Raw genomic sequence first — 27,287 nt, forward strand, 5'->3', positions numbered from 1 at the left:
GCTTTCATTACACTAAGTAAGAATCAGAAGCCTCAGTTTTCAGCAGCAGGAGCATACAGGAGCATACAGGACTGCAAAAGAACTATCACTGAATATAAGTTAACACAAACTTTTGAAACAAATGCCATTAAACAACATCTATATTTAAAATACAGTCTTAAATATTATTCATAACAACTCACAACAGTGAAAATACTATATGCAACACCAGTATTAGGGAAGAATCTTAAGCACCATGTGACCTAGCCCACAGCAAGCAACTAGAAACTAAGTTTCAGAGCCATAAGATCTCCCTTCCTAAATTTGCTTTCCTTTAGAAATACAGTGCTTCACACAGTATTTTCTTGGTTAGCAAGAGTATTTCAGCAGCTTTGAACTTGTTTGGTTTCCAAACACCTGAGGCAGAATACTTTGTATAAATGTTGGGGTTTTCTCCCAGCATGACAATGTTAGTTTGCCTGAACTAGAAAGCTGAAGATTCAACTTTCATTTCTTTATACACGTAAATCAGGTGTGTTGCAACTTACAGTTAAGCACTTTGACACAAGCAGCATCAGCTGGAGGAAATCTGAGTTACTTTTCCAACATCACTAGTTTCCCTTTTTCTGTTCTTCAAAAAGTGCTTCCATGCAGCACTTCCCACATGACTGCCTTGCATACAATCATGTTTGTCTGTTTTTCAGTTTAAGGACAGGAACGCCAAATATCAAAAAAAAAAAAAAAAAAACCAACCCTTTAAGTGGTAAAATAGTGTTTGAAAACCCATGAATGCAGAATGCCAAGCTTCAGGTTTGGGGCTGGGGAGTTGGGGAAAATGCCTCATTTTTCCTTGAAGCATGTTTTACCAACTAAAAGAATAGCCTAGTGAGTTTCTTCACTTCTTTCAGAAGTGAAGACATTTGAAACTGTGTATTTTCTTTCTACACTTACATAAAAATGGGAGGTTATCGTGAGTGCATGGGGATATGTTCTCATGCTGGCTATCATCCCGATGCTGTTAGTCATTTGGGTGAAATAGAGAGAAAGAGAGAAGCACAGCATGGCACAGAACAAGCTTATGCTGCCAGTAATTCAGACGGGCTTTCTGGCCATTTATCTCTAGCTCTGAAGTTCATTGTTTTCCACTGTTTTCCTCACTCATTAGATTTGCCTTTCGTTTATCTGATGTCAAACCCTCTGGAGATGAAAGGACACTACTGTCCCAGAGACAGCCCCAAAGCAGCAAGAACTCAAAAACCTGACAGACCGTGCCTCACCATCTCACAAAACATGCCTTGGGGAATTCTACCTTGAGGCTTAACAGACCTAAGAAGATATGCCAGAACAGCTTCTTTAAAAAGAATTTTAAAACTTACTAGAAAAAAATCGTTAAAATACATTTCAAATTATGCATGTGCTGGGAGGTGCACTAGTTACTGTTTGAAGAAAGTTTGACATAAAATCTTTAAAAAGCCCACAGCCCAAGCTGTATCATTGGCAACAGGCTGGATAATATATTATTGCAATCTAAAGACAAAACAGAGCTAGTGCAACATGAATACTGCTACATAAAGCTAAGTTACTTTAACATGGTAAAGAGTATGGACAGTCCTAACAAATACAAATACAATGAACAGTTTAGGCCCAAATACAAAAGCAAACAGAGCGTGCTGACAGCACAGCAAAAAGAACCTGCAAAAATATGGAAAATACAATGGTTGAAGATATATAAGGCTTTATCAAAAAAGTGACAGGGACCAAGAGATAAAACAGACAACTGCAAAAACACCTTACAACAACACAAAGTGGAACTGAAACATCAAACGGAATAACGCAGGCTCTGAATTCCTATAATTAATTTTGTTTTAAGCCCAGCATAAAATTTGCTTTACAAAGGTTTTAGTTAGTAACCTTTGTTCACTGACAGAAAATTATTTGCTTATTAGAAAAAATCCAAAAATCAAATAGTTATAAAATTAAAGAGAGGTTCAGCAACATTTCAAAGCAGGAAGAAAATCCTTTATTCTGGCAATTTCATATTTAGGTTCTGTGTAAGGAATGAATTAAAAAAAGCCTTGACATTATTTTAGGTTTTAATAACACTGAAATAAAGCTTTTTAAACTGAAATATTGACAGTTATATTTGTCATCCTTCTTGTTGTAATGATCTCACTAGATCCATCCAGCTGGATCAAGATAAGGAAATGGAGAAAAGTTCAGCACAGCGCTTTGATTACACAACCACACCAGAAAGAAGTCTCAGTGTAAAGGCAGAAAAATTCACCTCCCTATTGCCCGTAACCAAGAGCTCTCAAATTGAGTATTTCTGTGCAACACAGAACACAGAACAGCAGCAACAGCAGTTCTTGACAATCAACTCAAAAGAGGGACAGTACTGCTGCCTGGAGAAGAATGAAGGGGGGAAGCTCTCCAAACATGCCATTCCCACCAGACTTAGCACCCTTCTCACCTTTGATGCTTGTCGCAGCCATCGCAGATATTCAGTGAAGTTATCGAAACAAATGTAGTAGGTCTGGCTTTGAGGTCCAGAGGAGCTAAATGCTAAACAGTGCTGGTGCTTTTTCACTTCTTCCACCTACAGCAGAGACAAAACTGTGAGTCAACAAGAGTCAAAACCCTCTTTTGCAGAACTCCCCAAAGCAAAGTTAAAAAGTGCCCAAGAGGAGATCATCAAGTAGAACTGGACTAACCATGTCAAATACCCAAGATGGATCTTCTCTGTCAAATATTCATGAAACCTACACAAGCAGGAATGAGAACAGAAGGAGGACAGAACCAATGGAGAAAACCACCAAGAACATCAACATTTTAATAGAAACTGAACACCATAAAAGGTTTGCCAGTGAAACACATTTAAGGCTGTTTTTATGCAACCTAAAAAAATACAATTTATACTCCTGGGTTATTAAAAACAGGCTTAAGAAAATGCTTCTTTTACAGCCCAATTAAATTCTTTGGCATTTCTCAACTTGCTAAAAAACACCCAGAATACATCATTCTGCTACCATACACGAGAAGTCCCACACAACTTATGGTCTCAATGTCTCAGCACAGCATTCTGGAAAGCCTTTGCAAACCAGGAAGTGCAGAGTATTTATGGGGTTGAGGAAGAATATTTTTTGAGCAATAATTTAAAAAACACTTAGTTCTGTGCCAAGCACCCTCCTCCCAAGCTTTGTCAGCAGAAGCCCTCAGTACATTTTTCTGAGCTTAGTTATCCTTTTCTTTTAAAATTTGTTGTCAATTTTCTGGTTAACACAGTCTGCATGTTTTACATCACATAAAGCATTTCTGTGCAAAAGCTACTAAGAAATTCCATGTTAAGCAATTAAAAAATGTACACAATCTTTTCCCTTTCTAAATTAAAAGAAATCTATTGAGATGAAAAGAATATTCATCTCAAAGAGAAGGCTGATGGGAACCTGAATCCTGTCCTTTTCCAGCAACCTAGAGCAAATTCACAGAATACAATTCACTGTCAAGAGTCCACACAGTGTTGCCAAAAGAGGACAATGTCTCTTCTTCAGTATCTCCAGGGAAGAGTCGGAGAATCATGTGAAGAATCATAAAAGAGGCAAGAAAAACAGCTCCTAGAAGGCAGCACTACTTTTCACACTGCTAGTATAGAATATTAATGGATCAACTCTAGTCTGCATATATAATGTTGTGTAGTTTGTTTCTCTCCAAATAACTCTTTAGAATTTATCTTACCAGTATATAACGTAAAGGACGATTACTTAACGTAATTCATCCTCAAGCTGATGATTCTCTTCCCATTACCTTGGCTAAACAAGCCAATAACAGTACTCTGAAACACTATGTAGGTTGAAACAGTAATGCTGTAAATCTTACTCTCTTCACTACAGTTTCACAGCAGGGTTAAGGTGGGAAGGGACTTCTACAGGTCATCTGGTTCTACCCCCTGCTCAGGCAGGGCCACTTAAGGCCAGGCACCCAGGACCGTGTCCAGATGCTTTTTAAATATCTCCAGGGGTGACAGAGACTCCATCACCCCTCTGGGTAACCTGTGCCAGTGCTCAGTCACCATCACAGTGGAAAAAAACAAATTTCCTTATGTTCAGTCTGGAACTCCTGGGTTTCAGATGTACTCTATCAGAAAAAAAGTTCAGTTTCAGCTTTTCACGAGGAAAAATGTTTGTTGCTGTTAGCTTACAACAGACCACTACTCATACAATGCTGAACTCTCAAAACTCCCCCAGTGTTCAAAATAAGCCCATGCACTTATTTGGTAATTTTCAGAACTTAAAGAGTAACCCAGCACAAATAAAACCTGGATGAGGAGGCAAGGCACAGATCATACACAACAGACCTACATGTATCCTTTGTGTGCTACTGCATATATAAACCATTTAACACCACACACAAGAAAAATACACTAATTGTGCATGCATTGCTTTTATTTGTAGTTTTAATTCAAACATTCTAAATTCTTTGAAAATCCCATTTACAGAAACAAGTTTTTGAAGGGTCAGAATCACCCTAATTGAATGCAATCTTCTCTGCATAAAGAGACAGGGGTTAATCAAGCAAATAAATAAAATATCTTACTTTTCCACCAATTAAAGGGAGGACATGCATCTTTCCAGTCTGGCTTTCTTTTACTGATGAGACAATTAGGCATGTTCCACAAAGGATAGCTTGGCGTCTTGTCCATCTGTTGACTGGCAAATGAATTTTCCCTTTTCGAACATTGTACATTCCTGAGAGCTGAATCCGTTCGGAGCTGCCAATGCTGTGGGGCTTTCCTGCAATAGAAACAAAAGCATCCACTTAATCACAGACAATCTTTGCCTCTTTCACTCAAGTCATCCTGAGACTTTATCAGCAAATTTTCAAGCTACAAACTGTAGCATGACAAATGAAATACAGCTTCAAAATCATGCAAGGAGGTAATTTAGTATTAGCTTCAGTACAGTCTTCTTCTACAGGTACAGGGATATGACAGGTTGGTATCACGAGGAGCAGGTCCCATTAAATAATTTGCAATAGTCATAGAAGCACCAGTTAATGGTATCAGCCTTCTCTAAGGAACCTGGAAATCAAATGATCATCCACAATGGTACATAATTGATTAATACTGTTGAGTTCAAATGGCCTGTTCAACTGCAGAAGGGGGTGATGTACTGCAAGCTGACCTGTGTCTTTGCACTTCTATGTCTCTTCTGGCTATCCTTCAGGCCATGATTTGAATAGCTTCAAAAGTTTCCCAAAAAATACAGTTCCTACTTTCCCCAGCTCACACAGCTCAGTCCAAACCCCACAGCAGAGGTAGCACACTCAGCCGTTATGTTAGCAGATGCAACCTAGATGAAACCCCCAAAGACCCTACTTTAGTCTGACTAGAGATTTGGAAAGAGCCAAGTTCTTTTGTCTGTATTACAATGAATTCCCTATTTATAATAATTTGGATTATTAGCATAACTACCAATTAGACCAAATCTGTTAAATGACTTTAAATGTCTCAGATTCTACTAATCTAATCTATTAATAAGATTCTACCCTGTAGAAACCATCATGAGCAATGGCAACACAAAGACAAGCATCGCTCATCTCTGTTCTTTCAGGATGTGAACAGGAGGCACAATTTACTCATTCTAATCTGAAGTATTTATCTACACGAAGTTACCCTATCAAACCCTAAACAGTCCAGCCCAGATCTGAGTCATCCAAATATATCTAAGTCTTTTGCAAACAGAGACAAGAGCTAATCATGTTCAGGTTAAACCAGTTCAAATTTATGTAAGAACACTGGTGTTGTTGAACTTTGGGAGGGAGCTCCCCTGGATAAACAAACCAAAGGGTATGATAATTCCAAGGAGCTTCCCTATCATGATAAAAGATAAATCACTAATTTTCCTGCACCAGTGTTTACCAAAATTCTTAAATACAAGAAATTAATAACTAATTAGGACTCCAGAAAAGCAGAGAGTTGATTCTCTGTTTAACCCCAATATTTCAGAGCACTGTCAGCTGAACTACAGCAGTGACAAGTGCTACACGCTATTACTTCAACTTGCTATTATTCCTGCTTGCATGACAGCTCATTTGTCTCAATGAGTCTGCTCTTGCCTCCAAATTATGTACGGAAAGATAGACGACACCTACCACATGCCCTGCCCACTGCCATTCTCTCAGCCCTGCCTAGCCCGCGCCAATTCTTGTCCTTATCTTTAAAAGCAGGCTTTTTGAATCTTCCTGCCAATTTAATGAGCCAACACTTGGCATAGTTACCCTCAAGCCTTGCTCTGCTCTAATAAACACTAGCATTTAGGCTACCAATGTCTGCCAGTTTGGATCTGCAGGAACATCACAGTTGCTTGAAGCTGAAACACTGAAACTTTAATGCCCACAGGGTATCAGCATCAAATTCAAAAATAGGTGCTCCAAGAAAGCTGTAGTTTCACTGCCAAGCAAATTCATATCTAACCACAGAAGCCATGGATAAACTCTTTGCCCAAGAGAATAGAGGGAAATGGGACAGCTGTTCCATGCAAAGCTACAAGACAACTGATAGAGAATACAAGTGAGTAAATTAGAGCAACTCAGCTTTAAACACAAAAGCTGAATCAAACATTACATTGGGAATAAGAAACATTTGGTTCTTAAAGTAACTAATAATTTACCTAGCTTGCGCAGAACAATGGGCTTCATGCCACAGAGCACAGATTAAAAAATTAACCATACACACAAACAACCAAATCTCTGTAATGGAGTAAAAGGTGCCTGGTAAGTATTAATAGCACAATTGCATAAGGAATAGTTGTCAGGGATGTGTGCAGCTTCACCTCAAAAATTATATTTATTTATCATCTTCTCAGGTCTGTTTTCTAACTGTGTGCTTTAACTTCACTGGAAAAGCAGAACCCACAGTTGATAGAAACCCCTTAACATTGCAATGCATAACCTCAATCTCTTGGGAAGACAAGCTCATTTAGCATTAAAACATAACCAAATGCACCTTTACCCATTCAGAAACAAAGGGCATTATTTGCACTTAATATGGGCAGACCTGTGTCCTGGAAAACACCAAACCTCAGAAATCTTTCAGAAATATTGTAACAGAGTATGAGCTCTGGCTACAGTGCTGCAGCCAAGAGGCTTGGTAGGAAACAACAGCATTCCGGAACTATCAAATAGTAGCATTATCCTGCCTAGTCCAGTGGTAAAAACACTACCACAATGCATACTCACATTTCACAAAGGGCACTAAAAAAATTAGTCCTGGAAAAAGTTATAGGGGAAAATAAATTCAGATGCCTGAGAAATCTGCTTTCTAGGACCAGATTCTCTTGGACTAGATATATGAAGTTAGATACAACTGGACCTGTAAAATTACTCAAAAGTATACAAAGGGTAGTTCTTAAAATTTTATGTAGATTCACAGAGGTTTTAAATCACAAGATGCAGTAACAATTAGTATAATTAGTAAAGGTTTACTAGAAAAGCCAGAAGAGAGCTACTACTGGAAGTATTCATGCTAGATATGAACTGTATTTTCTTTCAAACCTCATATTTGACTGGAAAATTACTGGAATAAGAACCTTCAGTTACTCCTACAAATTAAAAAAAAAAAATTAAACAACCCCTTTGAGCTCAAAGGAACCCTTTAAAGGATTTAAGGTGCTTTTCCCCAGCAAATACTACCCTTTGCTAAGTGAAAGCCAGAAGGTTCTTGAGAACATACAGAAATAAACACTGGGCCTATTTCATTAAAGGAAATGGTTTCTCTCCTCCTATTCTTGTCTACTTCACTACATAACCAACCATCTGGTTGGACCAGATGATCTTTCAAGGTCCCTTCCAACCTGGACTCTTCCATGATTCTGTAACTTGAAAAGCCCATGTTTAATATTGGATCACATGTTGTTGCCTGAGACGCAATCTGCTCACATATCCAGTTTTCTTCCTGCTAAAGGGTTGTAATCATTGATATCTGATAGTATCACAGTGTTCTATTATCATGCAAGTGGGGGAAAAAAAAAAAAGTCAAAAGCCACTCGCTTATTTTGATTTTAAGCATAGGTTATTCAAGGACATACCAACTAGTTGTGGAACTAAATTCCTAGATCCCTAAATCTGCACCAGTATTTTTTGCAGGTAACTGAGCAAAAGACGTTTGAAAAGCAGCAGCTTTGCCTACTGAAAAATAAGCTTGGACAGACTGCAGCTTTAAAGAGCTCAGGTATTAGCTGTCAAGAGAGCATAAAAGCAGGAAAAGTTTAAAGGACAGTGAGCTCTGCCACAGCTCACTGGGCAGAGCCACTGGGCTCGCTGGGATAGGTTTTGGAAAGAGTGTTAAGTGATCTAAGGCTGACTGTTCCTCACTTCAGGGAGGAAAGCTGCAGGTGGCAGAGTCTCCTGCAAGAGGGCTTATACCTGACAGGCTGGGGAGTGGAGGATGAGGAAAACGCTCAGAACTGTACCTGCCTTTTCTATGACCTGGAAAATACTCAAATCAGAAGGCAAATGATCTTTTTTCTTCCAAGTGTACAGAAGAGATGGGGAGCAATTTGGACTACACCAGAATGTCTTCAGGCTACGAATCAAATACCACAAATTATGGCATAACTGCAGCATCACCACCATAAATCTGTTGGTTTTGAGGTACCTTGCCAGGGCCAATGGAAGCACTGTTTTCAGTAAAAGCATCAGCATTTCTGAAATTATGTTCCTCAATCTGCCTCACAGACCTCTGATTCAAGATTTAGAAGGCTGCATGAGATTCACAGACAGATTTTTCTTCAGTTTTAACTAACCCTGAAGGGAACAAATGAGTTTTCACAGAGGCCTGTGATAATACACCAAAGCCAACAGTCGTGCAGATAAAATGGTAATGATGATCCTTTGTGACTTGAAACATAAATTTGAATCCTGCCAAAAACTTTAAATGTAATTATTGTTGCACTGATCAGAGTGAAGGCAAATATGCCAGAACATCCAGAAGAGTCACATACCAGAAAATGTTTTTCAAACGCTAAGCCCAACCAAAGCAGTTTGAGTATTTTAGCAAGAAACCATAGAAAGATTATTTTTCATTCCTGTCAGGTCTCCAAGACTACAGCGACTCCTAAGCACCCCCACAACAGGACTTTTGTTCTGCACAAGGCATTAGAAGAGATGCCTCAAGGAATTATGAGCAGACCACTCATTTGGCTATCTTGATATTCATGGTCGAATTCCTCTCAGTTTTAACTTGTCCCAAGTCCTGGAGGGAAATTATAGGGATTCAAAACAAGCACAAAGAAAAGCAAGTAATTTGATTGAAACAGCAGGACTGTCATTGGAACCACAGAACTTACCCTGCTTCATAGGAAGCAGGATAGGTTAGGATTGATCTTTCTGGGATGTTAAAGAACTAAGATCTCACCACGAGCAGCCTGAGGAAGCTCTGGATATACAACATACTGACATCCCACCCAGTGCAGAAACTTCAAACCTTATTAAATAAATACCCACAGCCACTTGCTTTGGATTCTGGAGTAAAGCTCTTTATCCCAGCAAAGGAAGACATATGGAATACATTACCATCAGAAGTTATAAAATACCAGCTCATTACGGGACATAAAAGTACTTGGGGAGAGAAAAAGATCCTCTCTTCAGCTATACGGCTGATTAGGTTGCAAGTACTTAGTATTTCCCCCTGTTTGAAATGTACAGCCAATAAAGTCTGCCTCTAAAGAGGGACTTAAGACATTACCAAAATAAGAGTGGGGAAATGTGTTGACATGAGAAACACGTTCACTTCTGTGCAGCAGGTCTTATTTTTATTACTAATATTGGTTTGATGGAATGAAAACTAAAAATTCCTCGCGACCTGCATGGTGCAGGCAGCCCAGCCAGCTGGAGAGACTGCCCGCCCTGAGCCATCTCGGGTATTCACCAGTGGCAAGAGAGGCTTAAGTTATTATTCAGTAGGAATAGCGTGGAAGTTTGAGACTTTTCAGAAGTGACTGAATAACTCTGAGTGCCTAATTTAGGGATGTACTTTTCCTGCTACAGCTGGGCAGCTATAAAGGTCGTCATCCTCATCTGCACACTGTTGGGCCCCTGGCCCGAGGCCAGCATTGCATCAGCCTGACCACATCAGCTGTTCCTCGCAAGCTGTCCCCGAGCCCTTTCAGACAAAACAGGCTGCTTTAATTTCTTGCTTCTCTTTTTGACTTGAGAGGCCTTAGGGACAGCTCATGGTGAGTAGTTCAGCATGAAGAGCAGAGGAATGGCACATAGGGGCCAGAGCTGTGACACAGTGGCTGCTGCTGGAGAGGATATCAAACCCACCCACGGCTTTCAGCAAGTCATTTCAGAAACAAGATATTTCACACGCTAATATTCTGTGAATGTCAATTCCTGTATGCACTGAGAAAAAGAACACCCAAAAACCACCATTCAGTTTTGAAGACTTTGGTCTGAATGCACTTGGGAAAGCAGAGCTATTTCCTAGCTGGTCAGGGGGAGCCAGCAGGGTGAGTGGAAGCCCCTGAGTTCACACCTGGAGCACCATCCCCACCACAGCAGTGAACAGAAATCAGGAACACCTCACCCCGCCTCGCCTGCAAACCTGCAAATCAAAGCTCAGCACTGGTCCTGGCTAAATATAAGTGCAAAGAGGCCTCAATTAGCTCAAAATACTGAAAGCCCTTGAGTGTCTTTGCCCACCTTTTGGGAAACTATGCCACAAGTGCTGTTGCTGAAACCTTACTGCCAGGTCATTCTACAGATTTCTACTTTTGCTCAAGCCCTTCCATTAAATACAGATGAAGCTACTGCCTGCAATGTTTTTGAAGCTTCTCAGTCATGTAAGGCTGCTTTCCCTTTCATTCTTGTCAAACTAAGGACAGCAGTGATGACTTCAGGCAAGCCTCAGTGCAATGAGATGTATAAAAATATCGCATCAAGTTGGATATTTTTAAAAAAGAAAAAGAGGGTGGCAAAAGAAGCAAAAAAAAGTTCAAGTAAAACCTCAAACTATTGTACTGCTCTCTTTTTTTATTTGAAACTTACAAAGAAAACCTACATACAGATCTATGCTTATTAGAAGTATTTTTTTCTTGTTTTCACTATCATAATTTTGGAACAAAAGCACAGATTTAGCAGGTTTTACATTTAACTAAGAGCAAGTATTCACCTTGCAGTCTCTACCAGCAGGCTGCTTTTGCAAAGGTAACAGACCAAGAATATATATCAAAGTTTTGCCTGGCAAATCATTCCTAAATCAGCAATTGAACTTTTGCACTCAAATCTACTTAGACTCTTAAAGATTCCTGCAAGACTTAACACAAGGCTGCAGGTTGACTGTATACTGCTTTGTCAAAGAAGGACTTGGTCACCATTATGCTGTTCTTGAGGGCATGTAACTATCAGCATAGTTACGTAGTTTACTCTTTATACTCCTCATTTTACTGCACTCTCTATTATATGGCTGCTGAGGGAAGCTCTGAAGTAGTTAAGTTTCCTTTAGGATTTAGCAGTTCAAGCTCTACTACTTGAAGGCTGTTACCTTTTCACCTGCGAAAGAAAAGCAGACCCCAAATGATAGATTTTACTGATCTATGTTAAACTTGTCCTTTTCTTTAAAAAACATTCACTGAGACAAAACTGGCAGAGTAGAAGACAGACAAGCCTTTAGTCTTTGCGAAACATGTTCCTCCTACTTCACGGGAAGATCATCCTTAAAAGCAAGCATTACCACTATGTGATATGACACAATAAAACATAGTTACTAGTTTTATAGCCATAATCCTGCCTTCCACTTCAGAGTGAATCCTCACTGGAGGAAAGGTTTGCATGTATTTCGTAATCCAGAAAATATCCCTCTTTCCCCACTGAGACAGAGTTCAATCTTTGTTCACTTATCATTCCCTGTATCTTGTTCTCAAAAAGATTCACCATCTTGACACAGAAGCCCTAAAACCATGGTATCAACACTTCAAAGGATATCACAAGCAAAATGTAATAAAAATTACTTTTCTGAAAAGCTTTTCTATCAAGTGTCATTTAAATTCATGGAATATGGTTGTAATACCTTTAATGTCAAAAACTAAACATCAATCTGCAACAAGCAAAAGCTTCTGAAGAAAAACTAACAGTGATTCAGCAGAATTCATTGAAAAGTCACTGTTAACCAGCACAACTCCTACACTAGGATGACTTAATAAAAGCAACAGGGTAAAGCAGGATATGTAGCAATGGACAGGACGCTACTTGCAATTAAAAGCAAGCAAGCACAGTGGAAATTTATCTGGATTACTATGCAGAGACAGCAAACCTAAAGCCGTGGAAGGCAATTGTTCTGACCATAACAAGTGAACTCCAGATCTAGCTGCTCCCATGTGTTTTGACAGATTTTAACGTTCAGTTTGTACAAGCAAATGCCCATAAACGCAGACTCACCCCCATCAAACTGAAAACCCACCATTCCTAAACTCTTCACCCCATCTATCCCTACAGACTACTCCTGCAGCTGAAACATGAGTCCTTCACATTCAAACTCTCAGACCTATGCATTCCCATTCACTTCACTTGTCTGCAGGAAATCCAGCAAGTTACATGCAGTCAGGGTTGTTTATTTTAGCAAAATAAAGGCATACCTGCTGACCGAAATTCTGCTAGCATTAAAAATACACCAGGGTGCATTCTGTTGTTTTGTTCAAACATCTCATTTTGAAGAAAGTTCATAAAAGGGAGAGAGTCGCCTGCCTTCTAGCAGCAAAACTCAATACCAGCTCCTTTGGGAAAGAACCATATGTCACCTCTCCAAGGAGAAATAACTGAAATATCCTGAAAATGTACCATCAAAAAAAAAAAAAAGTCATCTTCCTCCTGTGCTTTAACAAAGTTGTAAAAAGCTGCAATATTGGTCTAGAGGCTTCCAGAAATGTTATCTAAAACAACTTTCCATCTTGAACTTAGGATTCATTTAAGGAAGCTACAAAGTTCTTCAGTGACATCATCTACCAAGTATTTTTGCTCAAAGTAAATTTAAAACAGAGTTAGTCTTACACAGGGAAGACCTGTGCTAAAATCTGGTCAAATTCCTCACAAGTATTCTTTAAAAGAATACTACAGCAATACATTTCAAGCTATCCCTTATGAAGATGGCCTCAAAAAACTCCACTTTCTGAACAGTTTTACAATTCTATGCACAGATACTAAAGAGGTCAAAATGTAATAGACGGGGGCAAAAAAATAAGACTTACAAACTTGCCAGTGCTTGCCATGACTTTTATGATAGCACATACAGCTTCCATAGGATGGGACCCAATGCATGCTCAACTGATCTTTCCCCTTTCTTCCTGATTCAGACCCTACAGAGCACAGCTGAACAAAGTGCTGGAAATGCACTTTTTTTGGTGAACTCATGCAAAAATTGAATTCTAGTTGTTGTATTCCCAATGCACAATAAAGCCACAAGCACAGTAAAATCCCTGGCATCCCAAAGGATACTTATGCTGTCTAAAGCAATTGCTGTATTGGCAAAAGCTCTGAGCTAACCAACTGTTTTAGGCAAAGCTCGAGTCTTGATGGAATTGAAGAGTAAAATTACACTGAAGTTAACAGCAGCTTTCAGGTTTTATCAGTGTTAGATGCTCAACATGAGGCATGGCAATGTAAGCTCAAAATAACTACTTGAACGCACACTCCTCTGAAAAAGAAGAATGACAGCCCCTGGCAGAAGTTCATCTGTATGTCTTAGTACTACGACAAGAAGATAGAAATCCATGCTCCTTATCAGCAAAAGTTGAGCAAATCCCCACACACCCTTGCACGAACCTGCCTTGCCCTAAGGATGGAAGATGTGGGTAGTTAAACATTTTGAAAAAGCTACAGAGGAACACATGTGCATGGTACGTCAAGAACTGTTTTGTATTAACTTCATACATAACACAAATGTAAACTTTCAATGTATTGTAGACTAAAATTCTACCAACTGCAGGATGATTAAGCTATGTGTTAAATGTATTTATGTTCCAAGTACAATGATTTTCTCCTTATTCTTTCATCAGAAGAAACAAGTCAGGTATCCTACACATCTAAAATGTAGTAATCTAAGTTCTTGTTAAGGTGAAACATTTTAAGTATGACACTTCCTACAACAGATCATTGTACCACTATTGTTGCATAGATGAAAATCTAAATTCAAGGTTCATCATAGGACCCAACTGATAAGCAGCTCATGTCAATGCAGTTCTGTACAGTACTGCAAGGCTATTACTAGCATATCTCAACTAGGTCTAGTTTAAAAAATCCCAACCATGATATGAAACAATACTGAAAAATGTATAACTTGTCCAGTCAAGCTCCTCCAAAGTTTAGCCTTGCAAAGTGAAGGCCAGAATGCTGGATCTGGAATTGTCAACATCTACAGTGAAAAGCCACAATATCTAACAAATAAAAAAGAAGAGCTAGTAAATAAAGATTGAGTGACTGCTTTAAATTGCACAAAGACAGAAAAATAAAAAGCCAGAAGAAATAGCGCAAGCAATTTGTCAGAGAATTATCTGTCATTTAAAATTCAGCTTCATTAACATGAGATTTCCAAGCTATCGCTAGAAGGAATTCTGGCTGACCTTATAATCCAATCTTACTCCATTATACCAGCCAGAATGTTCACAACTTGCTATGTAAGCTTAGTTCATACACTTTATGTCTGTACCTTGGCTGCTTTTCCCCTGTACTAGTCATCAATATTTGTACGTGCATGTGATTTTATGTAGTATGTTCATAATAACCTTTTTTTTTTAAAAGCTAGTCAGAGCAATAACTTTTTTGGTTCTGACTTCAGTAAGTAGCAAAGATTACATATTCAGCTGAAAGTGAAAGCTGCAACAGGCCACAAGGACTCTCAGTTGCCTCCTTCTCCCTCTCCTACAACACTGTAGAGACCATTCCTAACACCACCCTCACCAGCTCTTCCTTTTCACTTCTCTCTTATCAGCAAGAGCAGCTTCAAAGAAATCACACAGAAGCCTGGATGATGAAAAAGGTGAGACAGGATTTGCAGATACCCTTGGAAAGTTTCACTACCTGGACTGCTGCCTGCTTACAGCCATCCACCTTGTTTCCTTGCTAAAGAACATAGACCCTTTGATTCACCCTAACTCGACTTCAATCATTCAAGTGTTTTCTTTTTTTAAAATTTACATGACAAAGGCTGGATTATGCTGACATACATTAAACATGTGTGTCAGCAGTAACACTGTGTCTTCAGACCACATTCCTGAGGGAAAAAAAAAAAAACAAGACAGGAGAAAAAAATGCTGATTTTATAAAGTAAGAAGAAGGAAACAATGGGGAGAGATATGCATCATGAAGAAAAATGAAAGGGAACATTTTCCCAAAGCTTTTCTACCCTTGGAAATAGGCAGAGAAGATTTATCACATGCCCAGAGATATCAGGTTTGACACAGTTTCTTCTCTTTCCTACCTCAGAGACCAGAAGTAACTGGATAGCATATGGGAATTGTCTAGGAGTGCACATCATAAGGTTTTATTACAAAGGAGAGGAAAAAAACAGAAGAGATTGGCTTTTTCCATTCCCTTTTTAAATTAAATCAACTATCACACATCTGAGTCATCTCCAAACCCATCAGTTTTTTGTCCAAAGCACTCCATGGGTCTGTGAAAGAACAATCACAAGTGCTAGCTCATAAGCCTGACTACACTCTAAAGTTTCTTCTTTGATGCTATACATCCCTATAAGAAAAATGTTGAAAATTTCCACACCCGTAGCAAGAGGAGAAAAAGCCTGTACAAAGGTCTAGTTCTACAAGTACACAGTCAGATTTAGAGCTCCTGAAGCCTCAGGAAGTTATCTAGGAGAAATCCAAACAAGTTCATAAATTTCAGCTTTGACAGGAAAGTGAATGTGCTAAAAACAACCTCAGTAACTTAAACTCATCAGAGCACCACTTTAACTCTGGTTCACGACAATTTTAGAAAGGGATCCACAAATACCCACCATGAGTACTTTGTAAAACACTAGTAAGATCAACTTGAAGCTGGGGCTACTTGTCAAAGTTTTCTCCTCTTAGTGAAAATACCCAGAAGAGTCTGAAATGTCCATCTACATATGAGAGGACCCCACCCTGAAAGTCAAGCGGCTTCTCTACTGCCATTTGAATCCAAGACCGCTCAATACCACAAGAGCAGTCCTGCCGGACAGCGTTCAGTGTAATATACAGCACAAGTTCATTTAAGTATATTGACTGCGGTCAGACCATAATGGTATTTCATTTTTCTGCCCTAGAAATGAATGCTTTCTCTACCATTGGAAAAAATATTGCAGCTACACAGAGACACTAGTTAAACTGTTTACTTTGAAAAAAGTTGAGCAATTGAAACTGTTCTACCCTCCATCCTTGCCCAATGCTAGCATCTAAAAACAAACAAAAAGCCCCCAACAAAACCGAAACCATTCCCCTCCAAAGCACATCCTTTGAAAGTTCAGCACATCTTAATCTTATTAAAACTGTATCGAACCCTCCACCCTGTAATCAGGGGAAAAACCTAAAATATGCAAGTTCTCATTTAAGCAGGCTCTCCATCTTGATCCACCCACTCTCGCTGACCAATTGCCGTAAGTGCCTGGGCCCTTACAGAGGAAGGGATCACATTACATTTGTCTTTCTGAAAGCCATTTCATAGGTCACCTCCATGCAGAGGAATGTAAATGGCCAGGACTCTATGATCACATACCCTAATGGGAGAAATCCTCCCCTGTGCTATCTCACCAACTGCTTCACTGAACTGAATACAGAGGAAGAACACGAGATGGTGGATCAAAATCCCCTTGTTTGCCTCCCCTTTCAAGAGACCTACTTCATGAGTAGCATCCACAACAAGGATCACTGTTAAAGTGCTTCTCTCTAACAGACACGTGAAGCTCTGCTGCCAGAAAGACCACAGGAAGTCTGTGATGGTATCTCATTCACAAATATTTGCAGGATTAAGTTTTAAAAGCATTTGGACAGATTTTGAAAAGAAGCCTTCCCAAAATGCTATCATTTTGATTCCTCTGCCCACTCACCCTCCTTTGAGGGAGAACTGAGACTCCTGAAGACTTTTTTTCTTTTTTTTTGACACTTCCTATTCATGTTACAAGTATCTTCACCTCCACCTCAGCAAGAAAAAAAAGAGGTCAAGAATATATTATACTTGCAGCACTTTACTTTATAATGTCACGTGAACAAAAATTTGTTCAGCGAAATTTATTATTTGGAGCAAAACAATTTTAATTATGAACTATTTACTTTGCACATGGAAAGCATGTTGGGTACAAAATTTTGGGTACAAACATTGTCAACCTCCGAAAGAACATCATTCTGTTATACTTTGGATCAGCAGAACTCATATGTTTTGAATTTTTTTTAAATGGAAGTTTCATATACAGTATTGTTACACTAACAGATTTAATAAGATACTCTAATTTCTAGGCATTTTAACCAGTAGATGATTTCTAGATAGTTAGCAGATCACATTTGGCTACATAAGGACAATGAGACTTAAAGTGAAACACCATAAAATTATTCAATGTAGTGTTTTTTATGAAAAAAAATCAGATCACAGAGTCATAGAATATGCTGAGTTGGAAGTGACCCATCAGGATCACTCAGTCCAACTCCTGGTCCTGCATGGCACCATCCCCAAGAGTCACACCATGTCCTGGAGGGTATTGTCCAAACACTTCTTGAACTCTGTCAGACTGGTGTTGCGACCACTGCCCTGGGGAGTCTGTTCCAGTGCCCAACCTCCCTCTGGGGGAAGAACCTTTTCCTGATATCCAGTCCTGTCCTGACAGCAGGCTTTCTCTGGCTGGAGCACTGAGCAAGGGAACCCACAGAGCCTCTACCACCAGCAGAAGCACCTCCCCAAAACCTTGAGGAATCAACTGCTTGACAACATAAAAAGGCAGCCACAGTTATCAAGAACTGCTTTCAGCTTCAAGGAACATTGGCATCAGTAATTTGATTTTGCTGTCAAACCCAGATGAGAAGGTGGCTTGTGAAGTCTTACAACAGGGGAACATCTCCAAAAGTGTAATGGGAAGTAGGAAGGAGAGTGAGAATTGCCCGTCCAATGCCGGAAAACATTTCCCCTTATTGCCCCAGTTTGTCTTGCTCAACGTTCTACTCAAATCTAAGTTTTTGTATTGGCCTCCTGCTGGCTTTTGAAGCAACTAAGTCAGTGACCCAGAATGCAATTAAGGGAAAGGAACTGTGTTGTTTACCTCATCCAATTTGCATTTTGCATACTAACTCATAGTATGAAAAGCTGTTTAGACATACTTTGTCTTGCTGCTCTACTGAACTATTTGCTATTAGAATTGTTAATACAATGTGAGAACTCACTGAGGTGAGTTTAAAAACACTTTGATTCACATTTACTTTAATCGTCTTTTTCCTACAGAAGCATACAGTTGTTTAGACTGTTCACAAGCAGAGAGGCTTTGAGCAAGCACAGCAGCTGTACTCAAACATTTATACAACTTTGCATTTCAACAGTTCTTGGCCAGTTTTTTTCCTTATGATCACTTTCTTTCTACCACTGCGAAATGCTTTCGCTATTCCTTTGCCTCAGGTTTTGCCACTTCCAGGGCAGAACTTGCCACTGTCTCCACAAGCTGGCTTCAGCAGTGGTTCATGTGCTTCCCAGCGATGAACAGACCAAAGTCCTCTTAGGAAGGCTTATCCCATAAACCAAGACCACAGTTACCTAGCATAGCAGAGATCATTGTCCTGAAGCTACCTTAAATTCATGGTAAAAACTATATAAAGTGCATTACTAGTCCAATGCTCAACCAGGAACCAAGAGTGCCATATCAGTCACAGAGCCTTGACAAATTTCTACATTTGAAATAAACAACAGAAAGCTTGTCCCAATAAACTGTAGGAAAAAGGCCCTCAAATTTGTAGGACACCACCAAGGAATGCTGGCTAGCATATTCTAACTCAGTAATAGGCACAGCAAGCCAACCAGAACTTGCTACGGAAACAAAACTGGCCACTCTTCTCCAAAAAATAGGCTTTGCTTGAATTTGAACTTGGAGGTTTCACCTCCAGGGATGCAATAATTTAGCAGCTGTCACTGAGGTCTTCTCTTACTGAACCATGAAGTCTGAGGACTTCATGTAGTTTCAAAATCCTTTGAGTATCTCTGGAAAATAAACTCATCAGTCTACCAGAGCCTAAACCCTATAGGAAACACAATTTTTTTTTTTAACAACTTCTTAGCTTTTTAACTGAGAAACGTTTTTCTTTGAAATCCAGTCTGAAAGAGATACTGATTTTAACAGCTTAATTTGAAATAGTCAAATCTATAAAACTTTGTAATTTTAAATTAAGAACATAAATCACCACTGTACTGCTGAAAAGGACTGTACTGCTGTACTGGATTTTTTTTTATTTTTTGTACTAGAAGTAGTTAATTGATAATGATCACGAAGATGATCTCTTCCAAGACATTTAAAGCTAATGCAAAAAATCCACATGTGGTATTAAGTTTTCACCATAAAGAATCCAATGCACAGAAAGAAAATTCTCATGTTCCCTCAGCAAAGTTGCTTGTGGACAATGTCAAAATTATATGAGAGCACTGTGCTAGGCCTCAGGATATGGGATTGAAATTCAAGCTTCTATCCCTTGCTTTTCTTGACTTGCAAAATTTTATGCATTGTTTACCATTTTCATAGAAAAAAAAAAAAAAGGAAAGAAAGCACAAGCACAAAATTGCTTCTAAATCTTTCTATGCAAGCTGCAAGTAGAGCAGCTGTGTTCATCCAACACTCATTAGGGGGAAAAATTGTTTTGGAACAAAGTAACTACAATTCAATACTTGAAGTTAGACATTTTTCAAAATCTGTTCACAAACTGCACAGTCATAACTAGGTATGTCACAATGATAATCTCTGTACAGTAGCTCAGGATTACATTTACGGTTCTTGGAAATAGTTGCAACAGTGTGTTTCCTTGTGACTAAATATAAACTTCCCAGAGACACATCAGACAGGCTCATAACTCTTCTGTAAAGGAAACCTGCTGAAAGGTAAAAATGTGACAGCAGCAGTTTTAGAGAGGGATCTGGCCAGAGAGATCGAAATTATTAAAAAAGCGCATTCAAGAAATCTGTCCTTTCAAATCACAGGGCTCCTTATCAAGTCACCTTCAGCTTTATCTACACAACCCAAATAAAAAGATTCTGGCTGAATAAGGCCATTATTTGGTCTACTCTTCTAAATTTCTCCTTAAGCTAAAGGACAGCAATGCTCCAAGGCAATGCTAAATTTATTATTTAATGCAAACAAAAGAAGAACAGAACACATTTAAGACACATTTCTCTGAGGTATATTACTGAAAGATAAAAGATGCTATCAAGTACAAGACTTAACCAGCATGGCATAGATAGCTTTTTCCTGCAAATGTACCCAAAACCAAAGACCCTACCAAGCTGGAAAACAGGGCTTGCAGGCTCCAAGGCTGCTAGACACTTTTCACCTAACCAGAACATCTGTCTCTTGTGTATTGTCTTGTTGCGAAGTTAAAAAAGCCTACCCAGCTTCTACAGGAGAAGCATAAAGCCACAATACCACTAATTGACAAAAGACAACTTCAATTTATTAAAATTACACAGCTATGACCAACTCACATACTTATGTAAGTAAAATTACTGTCTCCTCTCCTTGCAGTGCTACCCAGCACTGCAGGGTAGCAGACCAGAAGTAACATTTTAAAGAGTACAAGCCAACAGCATTACACCAATCTGTAAAAAAAAGTATATTCAGTCTTTGTCATTAGAGATTTCATTTTCTGGTACTGTTCCTCTAGTACAGCACATAACATATAATCATGAAGTCAGAAAGGCAAAAGAAACCCATGAATCTACCAAATATGAAAATATTCTGTGACCAGATCCTTCGACCTGGAACTAATGCAGATTTGTCTAGAGTCTGTAAAAACACAAGTACATTGAAACTTAGGGCCTTTTTGTTATCAATTCCTTCGTTTAAGGGTAAATTATTAAATACTTAAACTATATTCAAGCAAAAAGTGCAAACTTTCTATGGGCAGACAGTTTTAGCTAGCCCTCAACAGACATCTTACATCACTATGCATCCCTAGTCCCATTCTCTTCTCTCTTCTGTATCCATAGATGATGATCCAAATAACATTTTGCAGTCTGCTATTATAATGCAGTTCGGCTGATTTTTTTCTCTGTCTTTTTATTAATGCATTACCCCAAGACTTGTCATCCCACTGCTCTGAAACAAAAATAGTACACTTCTGAAGAGAACTGAGCCACTTGTTCTTATAAAAAGATTATCATGCCAGTACAAAGGTTGTTGTTTCTAACCAAGTTACTCAAGCATCCTGCAATAAGCCATTCAGAAGTTCATCGTTACTTGTCCAAACAGATTAGTCATATTAGTGCTGAAGCAATGGCATTATGTAAAAGACTGCTTCTCTCTGATCTGCTTCATTAGCTCCAAATCATATTTACAAAATGCAGCATCCTACTTCAGCATGTTTGCAGCAATCAGCAGTTAAAACACTTTCTTTTACCATCACCCATGATATATGAACACATGGGTGGCCAAAGTATAGCCCAGGGGTGCTGGGCTCTCACAACTGCCTGCTCACTTAAGAGCACAAAAGGTAGAGCCCATGGAAACCAGGAGCTGTAGCTCTCATCACTTCATCTCAGTGTTGGTGGGTTTGTGCAGAGGGGTAGCCCACAGACAGACAAAGGCAGCAACAATGTGCTGCTCCATTTTCTAGAATTTGTGCACATTTGTATCTGCTGATGAAACTGAGCCATTCCCCAATGGACAGAATTTAGATATTTATTCAACTTGACAGAATCAAGCTATTTAACAATGGGAGGAGAGCAGGGATGAAATAATGGGACTAGGATGTTATGAAGTGCAGAAAAGGTAGAATAAATACTGACATATCCTATTGTAACACTCAGGCTGACATTATCGAGTCGGCTTCGGAAACTAGGACAAGTGATCTGAATCATGACAAAAAGGCTTTCAAATATACACTGTCTGCTCTTTGTTTGGATTTGAAGAAAGCAAGCAGCTTCCCTGAGCTGGTGGGTACATTCTCAGAGCTCTTCTCTTGAGAGTCATTTTCAATTTACCTATTTAAGGTGGAAAGTTTTCTACAGAAAACAATCAAGCAAGTTAGCCTCTGCACTTGTGTGCTGTGAGAAACCACATAGGTTATGGATGTGCAGTCAGCAAGGTGCAGTATGTAGGCCAGACAGTATTTACTGGGAAAAAAAATGCATTGTTGTTTATAGGGTGATAGTATCTTATCTGGGATCCTAAACCTGGTTCCCATAGCTCACTACTTGCTAAGGAGTGGGGGTGGGAAGAAGACATAGGTATCTCTCACAATAAGTAAAAGGAAAACTTTGTGGTTGGTTCACTACCTTACACTGTAAAGAGGAAAACATGTTCCTGAACCAGGTTAAGAAAATTCATGGCTCTGGCCAGACTACACTGACAAATTTAACCACATCACTACCCTCCTTGACCACTTATGAAACAAACTATTTTCAAGGTTACTGAAACTTCTGATTCTTGACGCTGGCACAAGCCACGTGACAGCAGCAGAGCTTCCACGCCTGTCCCTGCTGCTCTGCATGCCCCACACACCAGCTCAACTCAGTCTCTTCCACCATGACATTCTCAAAGACTACCAGAGCCTCAAACTTGTCCCAAGCAAACTTACCTGCCTACTGGCCTTCTTAAGCAAGATTTATTACTTTCTCACATATGTATTTGTGCATATTTAAGTTCAAAGAAGGAGTTCGCAGATCTGCACAGAAGTTACTACCTGAGTCTGTATGTGAGCAAGAACACTTGCTGCTTATCTCAAAAACTCTCAGGTCTACTGCATTAGCTGCACAGGAATTATCCCTACCAAGTCCCTCTATCAAGACCATGATACTTTTTTGGTAGATGTAGAAACGGACAGGAGTCTGCACTGTGAAGAAAGACGTACTTTCCCCAAAAAATCCTTACTGGCAGTGGAGGAGTTAGTTCCACTCTTGTTAAGTGTTCAAGAGAGTAATTTCTTCCATTTCAGTTTCTGTTGAAGAAAGGAAATAACTGTCCAAGAGACAAGGCTAGTAAATAGCTAATGGTCAACGGAATTTTTGAAGAAAACAACGCTCTTCTGGAGGGTGCCCATCCCTTGAAACAACAAATGCTGTTTCCACCACCATCTACACACACAAGAGGGTTAGAGGTGCCTAAATGTACAAGTCACAGGTCCTCAAAAAGACCTGGAAAATAGGTTCTACCCCAAATTCTGTGTCTCCATTTCACATCCCTGGGTTTCTTTTCTAAAAAGGACCACACCCATAAAACACAAGCCGTGCAGTTTCAGGAATTCCCTATCTGTGATATTAAAACCAGAAATGAAATGCCATACTTGGTGCTTTTTCTTTTAATTGAGGTTTTAACTGGGGAGAGAAGAGGTAGCATCAGATTTTGCTGGACAGTGATTCACGGGTGAAAGCTATTTAATTTCACAATTTGCATAAATTTTCCACCCTTCCATTAAAGCCTAAGATTCCTGTCCTAGGTTGCAATATTGATGTAGTTAAGTATTCTATTACCACCAGCTGTGGGCCATTAGCTGCTATCACCCACTCCGGATGACAGGCAATGGGCCATCCGTTAGCTATTATCAGCTGTTAACGACCCACCCCGCATGACAGGCAATGGGCCATCAGGGACCCACCGTGTGACTCATGGACTTATCTCATCCCATTGTGAGATGCTCTGCCCAGGAGGGAGGAGCCAGGTGTTCCCACCTGGATATAACCTGGCCTTGGAACTGCCTGAGCTAGCCCTGTCTACTGGGTTCCCAGAGGACAAGAGCTACCACTGGATCTTCAGCTGGAGACTAGACCTTCACAGGATCACCGCTTCAACTGGACTACTTCAGTTGGACTGCTACTACCACCCTAACAGGGTGTTAGGTTGTATCTGACTTTGTCAGTGCTTTTCCTTGTATTATTTCACTTATTTTTAATTTCAATCTTGACTTGTGATCTCCCACTGGTTTGTTTTCAAACCAAGACATATTTTGGCGCCCAACGTGGGGCTCGACCTGGGGAAACTCAGAAATCCTATCACCACGATGCTCAGCTTATCTATATGGGTGCTTTATCTCGCTCTCTATATCTTTCCTCAAATGGGAAACTATCTGCCCGTTGTATTGCTCTTGTTACGATCAGGGCATGGCATGAAAATTGCTCTATTTCCCCAGTTTAAGTACTCCCATATACAGACCCCTATTAATCCAGCAACTTCAGCCAGGTTGCTGCACACAGCAAGAACAAAAACAAAAACTAACTCAAAAACCCCCACTCGAAGCCCAAAACCAAACAAACCCCCAGAATATTCCCCACGTTTTAAAAAATGATTTATAAAAGGGATAGACATACACCAGACAGGCATCTTGAATATCAGTTCTCTGACCAGACTGGCTATATCTGGATCACTCTTTTTGGCATGTTCTATTCTCACAGCCACATGAAACTATTTTCCACATGCCACAGTACAGATCCTAGCACCTGGAATACAAATGCTATGCTAGGTCACGTGACAGCAAGGGGGAAAAAAGGTAACATTACACCAAAACTAATCATAGTGTCATAGACCCTTCCTCACTATGGTCTCCCATTGTTTCCCTTTTCCCATCTTCCTACCACTAACATGAACTTTCAAGGTCAGTCACCTCTGTGTAAAGCACCAGAGGATTGTCAGGGTTTTAAGATGCTCAAGGCAGATCTATTCTAAGGATATTGCTCCAGATTTGCAAGTAGTGTTTTTTGCTTCTTACCCCATCTGCTGTAGAGCATAAATTCTGCTATCCAAGATTATCATGCAGAGATCACTAGGAGGGCACAAAGCTCTTTCTCAGGAGCAAAAGAGCCAGCAAGCTTCCACTGTGCACAACGGGGGATACACGCCACAATGAGAAGTGGCACTCAGACAAAAGGCAATGACACCCACATGGTGTCAGCTATCAGAAAAGCATATACATGGAAGACCCCTCTGCTCTGCATAGCATGCTAATGTGCTGCTAGTCTTCAAGCACATGAGAAGTCACCTGCTTCAACATAAAGCTCTCTTTAAGACTAATTATCTTCATTTCTTCCGAAGCCTACAGGAAAAGAATTCCACAAAGCTAGAAAGCTTAAAGTGAGTTTGCCCATGTTCATTTCTCAACCAGAAAACAGGTCCTAAGTCTTATGTGCACACTTACTTTTCTACTTGCTCTAGAAATGCCAGTGGCAAACAGAAGCATTAAACAAAACAGCTCCATGCTCAGATGAAAGATATCTTTACTTCAAACACGGATGAGATTCCACAGCACATGCTGTGGTTTTCAGGAACAGAAAGCAAATCTGTCACTTGGAGACAGATAAGCCCATCTTCTGAAGGGCCTTGATGCTGACAAACTTCTGCAGCTAAAAATCCAGCTCAGATAAAGTTTCTTTTCCTGAGCTAAGCTACCTCAAAGTTTAGCATGAAGTATGCCTGCAACAGAACTTCAAAGTAGCTGTATACAAAATAGAAATAAATTTTATTTCCTGAGGGGGAAAAAAAAAAAAAAAAACAGCCTATGTTCAACACTCAGTTTTGATGAAAAGGGGGGATGGCCCATCTCATCCATAACTTTATGGATTATGCAAGAGCAGATACTTTAAGTTTGGAGCACAGTATTTTATTAAAAACTAGATAAACCAATTTTCGTTCCACATAAAACTAAACTTCATCAGTAAGGCACAAGAAAAAGGAACCACCTGCAAATTTGAAGTGTTCCAAATAAAAATCTTTGTCTGTGGTTTCCTGGAGACAACATTCTTCTGTAACATTCATAAACCATCATTTTGTCCCCAGATCCCTGTGCATTCTTTAAGCCAGAAAAAGAGTAATGAGTCACGGCTATAACTTAAAACAAGATTCCTAAAACCATACCGGCAACTTCAAAGTGGTAGATCAACTTCACCACCTTAAAAGGAAAAAAAAAAACCCAAAAGCTGAAGGCTGCTGATGTTCAGTATTTTCAGAGCCACCTCAGATGTGGCATCAGCAAACACTGCCTACACAGAAATAGCTGATCCTCTCCACAGCAGAGGAAGCAGAACTCTCAGCTGAGCAGAAATGACAATATTGCTCCTCAAATATCTCACTTGAATTAACACCTATTGCAACCAGAGACTACACAAATTCAAATACATACATTCCTTGGTTATGTCACAGCTGAATGGGGAATAGGCTACTCTGAAGCAAATGCAATTAAAATTTTGTAGGTTAGAGTTGCTCCTGTCCATTTTCTTTGAAATCCTTCCTCAGAAATTTGGGTATTTCACACCAACTTCAGCTTAACTTTAGTATCAGTCTTCATGACAGACTTTATGAAAATACTTAGATCCTGTTTTTAAATTACATGAAATCCAACCCAAGTCCTGTAACTTGTCATTTCCTTTTTACAGCTTAAATCCAGCAGTGAAACTCCATGATCAGAGGACAGCTGGAGAATGTTTAATCTCTTTGATTTCTCAGGCTTTGTTATCAAAGCTACAAAAGGACTACTGCATGCAAGGGCATTAAGGCTCACACACCACACAAGGGGTACAGGACAACAGGACCAACCTACAAGGGAGGAAAAAAAGCCACAAGGACATCTCAGCTGCACTTCACCACGTTGTCTAAAATTAAAATGGGGGTTAAAACAGAAGTCTGCTCTCCTCCTGTCTCAGCCTTCCTACCAAAGACTTGCCATGTGAAAGATAATAATGTCTTTCTTCACTCAACTGACACAGCTATTAGTGAGGAACGCAGACAGAAGTAACTCTACAGAAGCAACATTAACATACATGGAATCAGTGGCATGACGTGGCAGCAAAGAGCAGAAACAACCTGTCAGATACTTTCTCACAAGGTGAGAAAGTTAGGCATGTTTTGTGAAGGAGTATCCAGGCACCAGAAAATTTAACAAGGGTTTACCTTGTTATGTAGGAGGAAAAAGAAAAAAAAACCCACAAAAAACCTATACTTTTTTTCTGAATGCTTTTTCATCAGTAGTTTCACAACAATGTAAAGAGAACTGGAATGCCACCTTCTTTAAAGGAAGAGTTTTATTCTGCCTTGTCAGATAAATTGAAAGCTTATAGAAAATACGGTAAAACTGACTACAGGATAAATTATTCAGTGTAATAAAGTAAAAAGTTAAATAACTTTT

The 27,287-nt window shown here is 39.5% G+C and overlaps 1 protein-coding gene across 1 annotated transcript in view; it reads right to left on the reverse strand.

The window, feature by feature from the left end:
• PHLPP1 (PH domain and leucine rich repeat protein phosphatase 1) overlaps window positions 1-27,287 on the reverse strand; it is a 136,371-nt gene that overhangs the window by 58,524 nt on the left and 50,560 nt on the right. Inside the window, exons 2-3 of the mRNA XM_085052067.1 lie at window positions 4,570-4,766; window positions 2,450-2,575 (exon numbers count right to left, since the gene is read on the reverse strand). Coding sequence (XP_084908193.1) covers window positions 2,450-2,575; window positions 4,570-4,766 — 323 coding nt within the window. The remainder of the gene's footprint in view (window positions 1-2,449; window positions 2,576-4,569; window positions 4,767-27,287) is intronic.

This window comes from Lichenostomus cassidix, chromosome 2, assembly GCF_008360975.1.
Source record: "Lichenostomus cassidix isolate B80296 chromosome 2, HeHo_3.0, whole genome shotgun sequence".
Lineage (NCBI taxonomy): Eukaryota > Metazoa > Chordata > Aves > Passeriformes > Meliphagidae > Lichenostomus > Lichenostomus cassidix.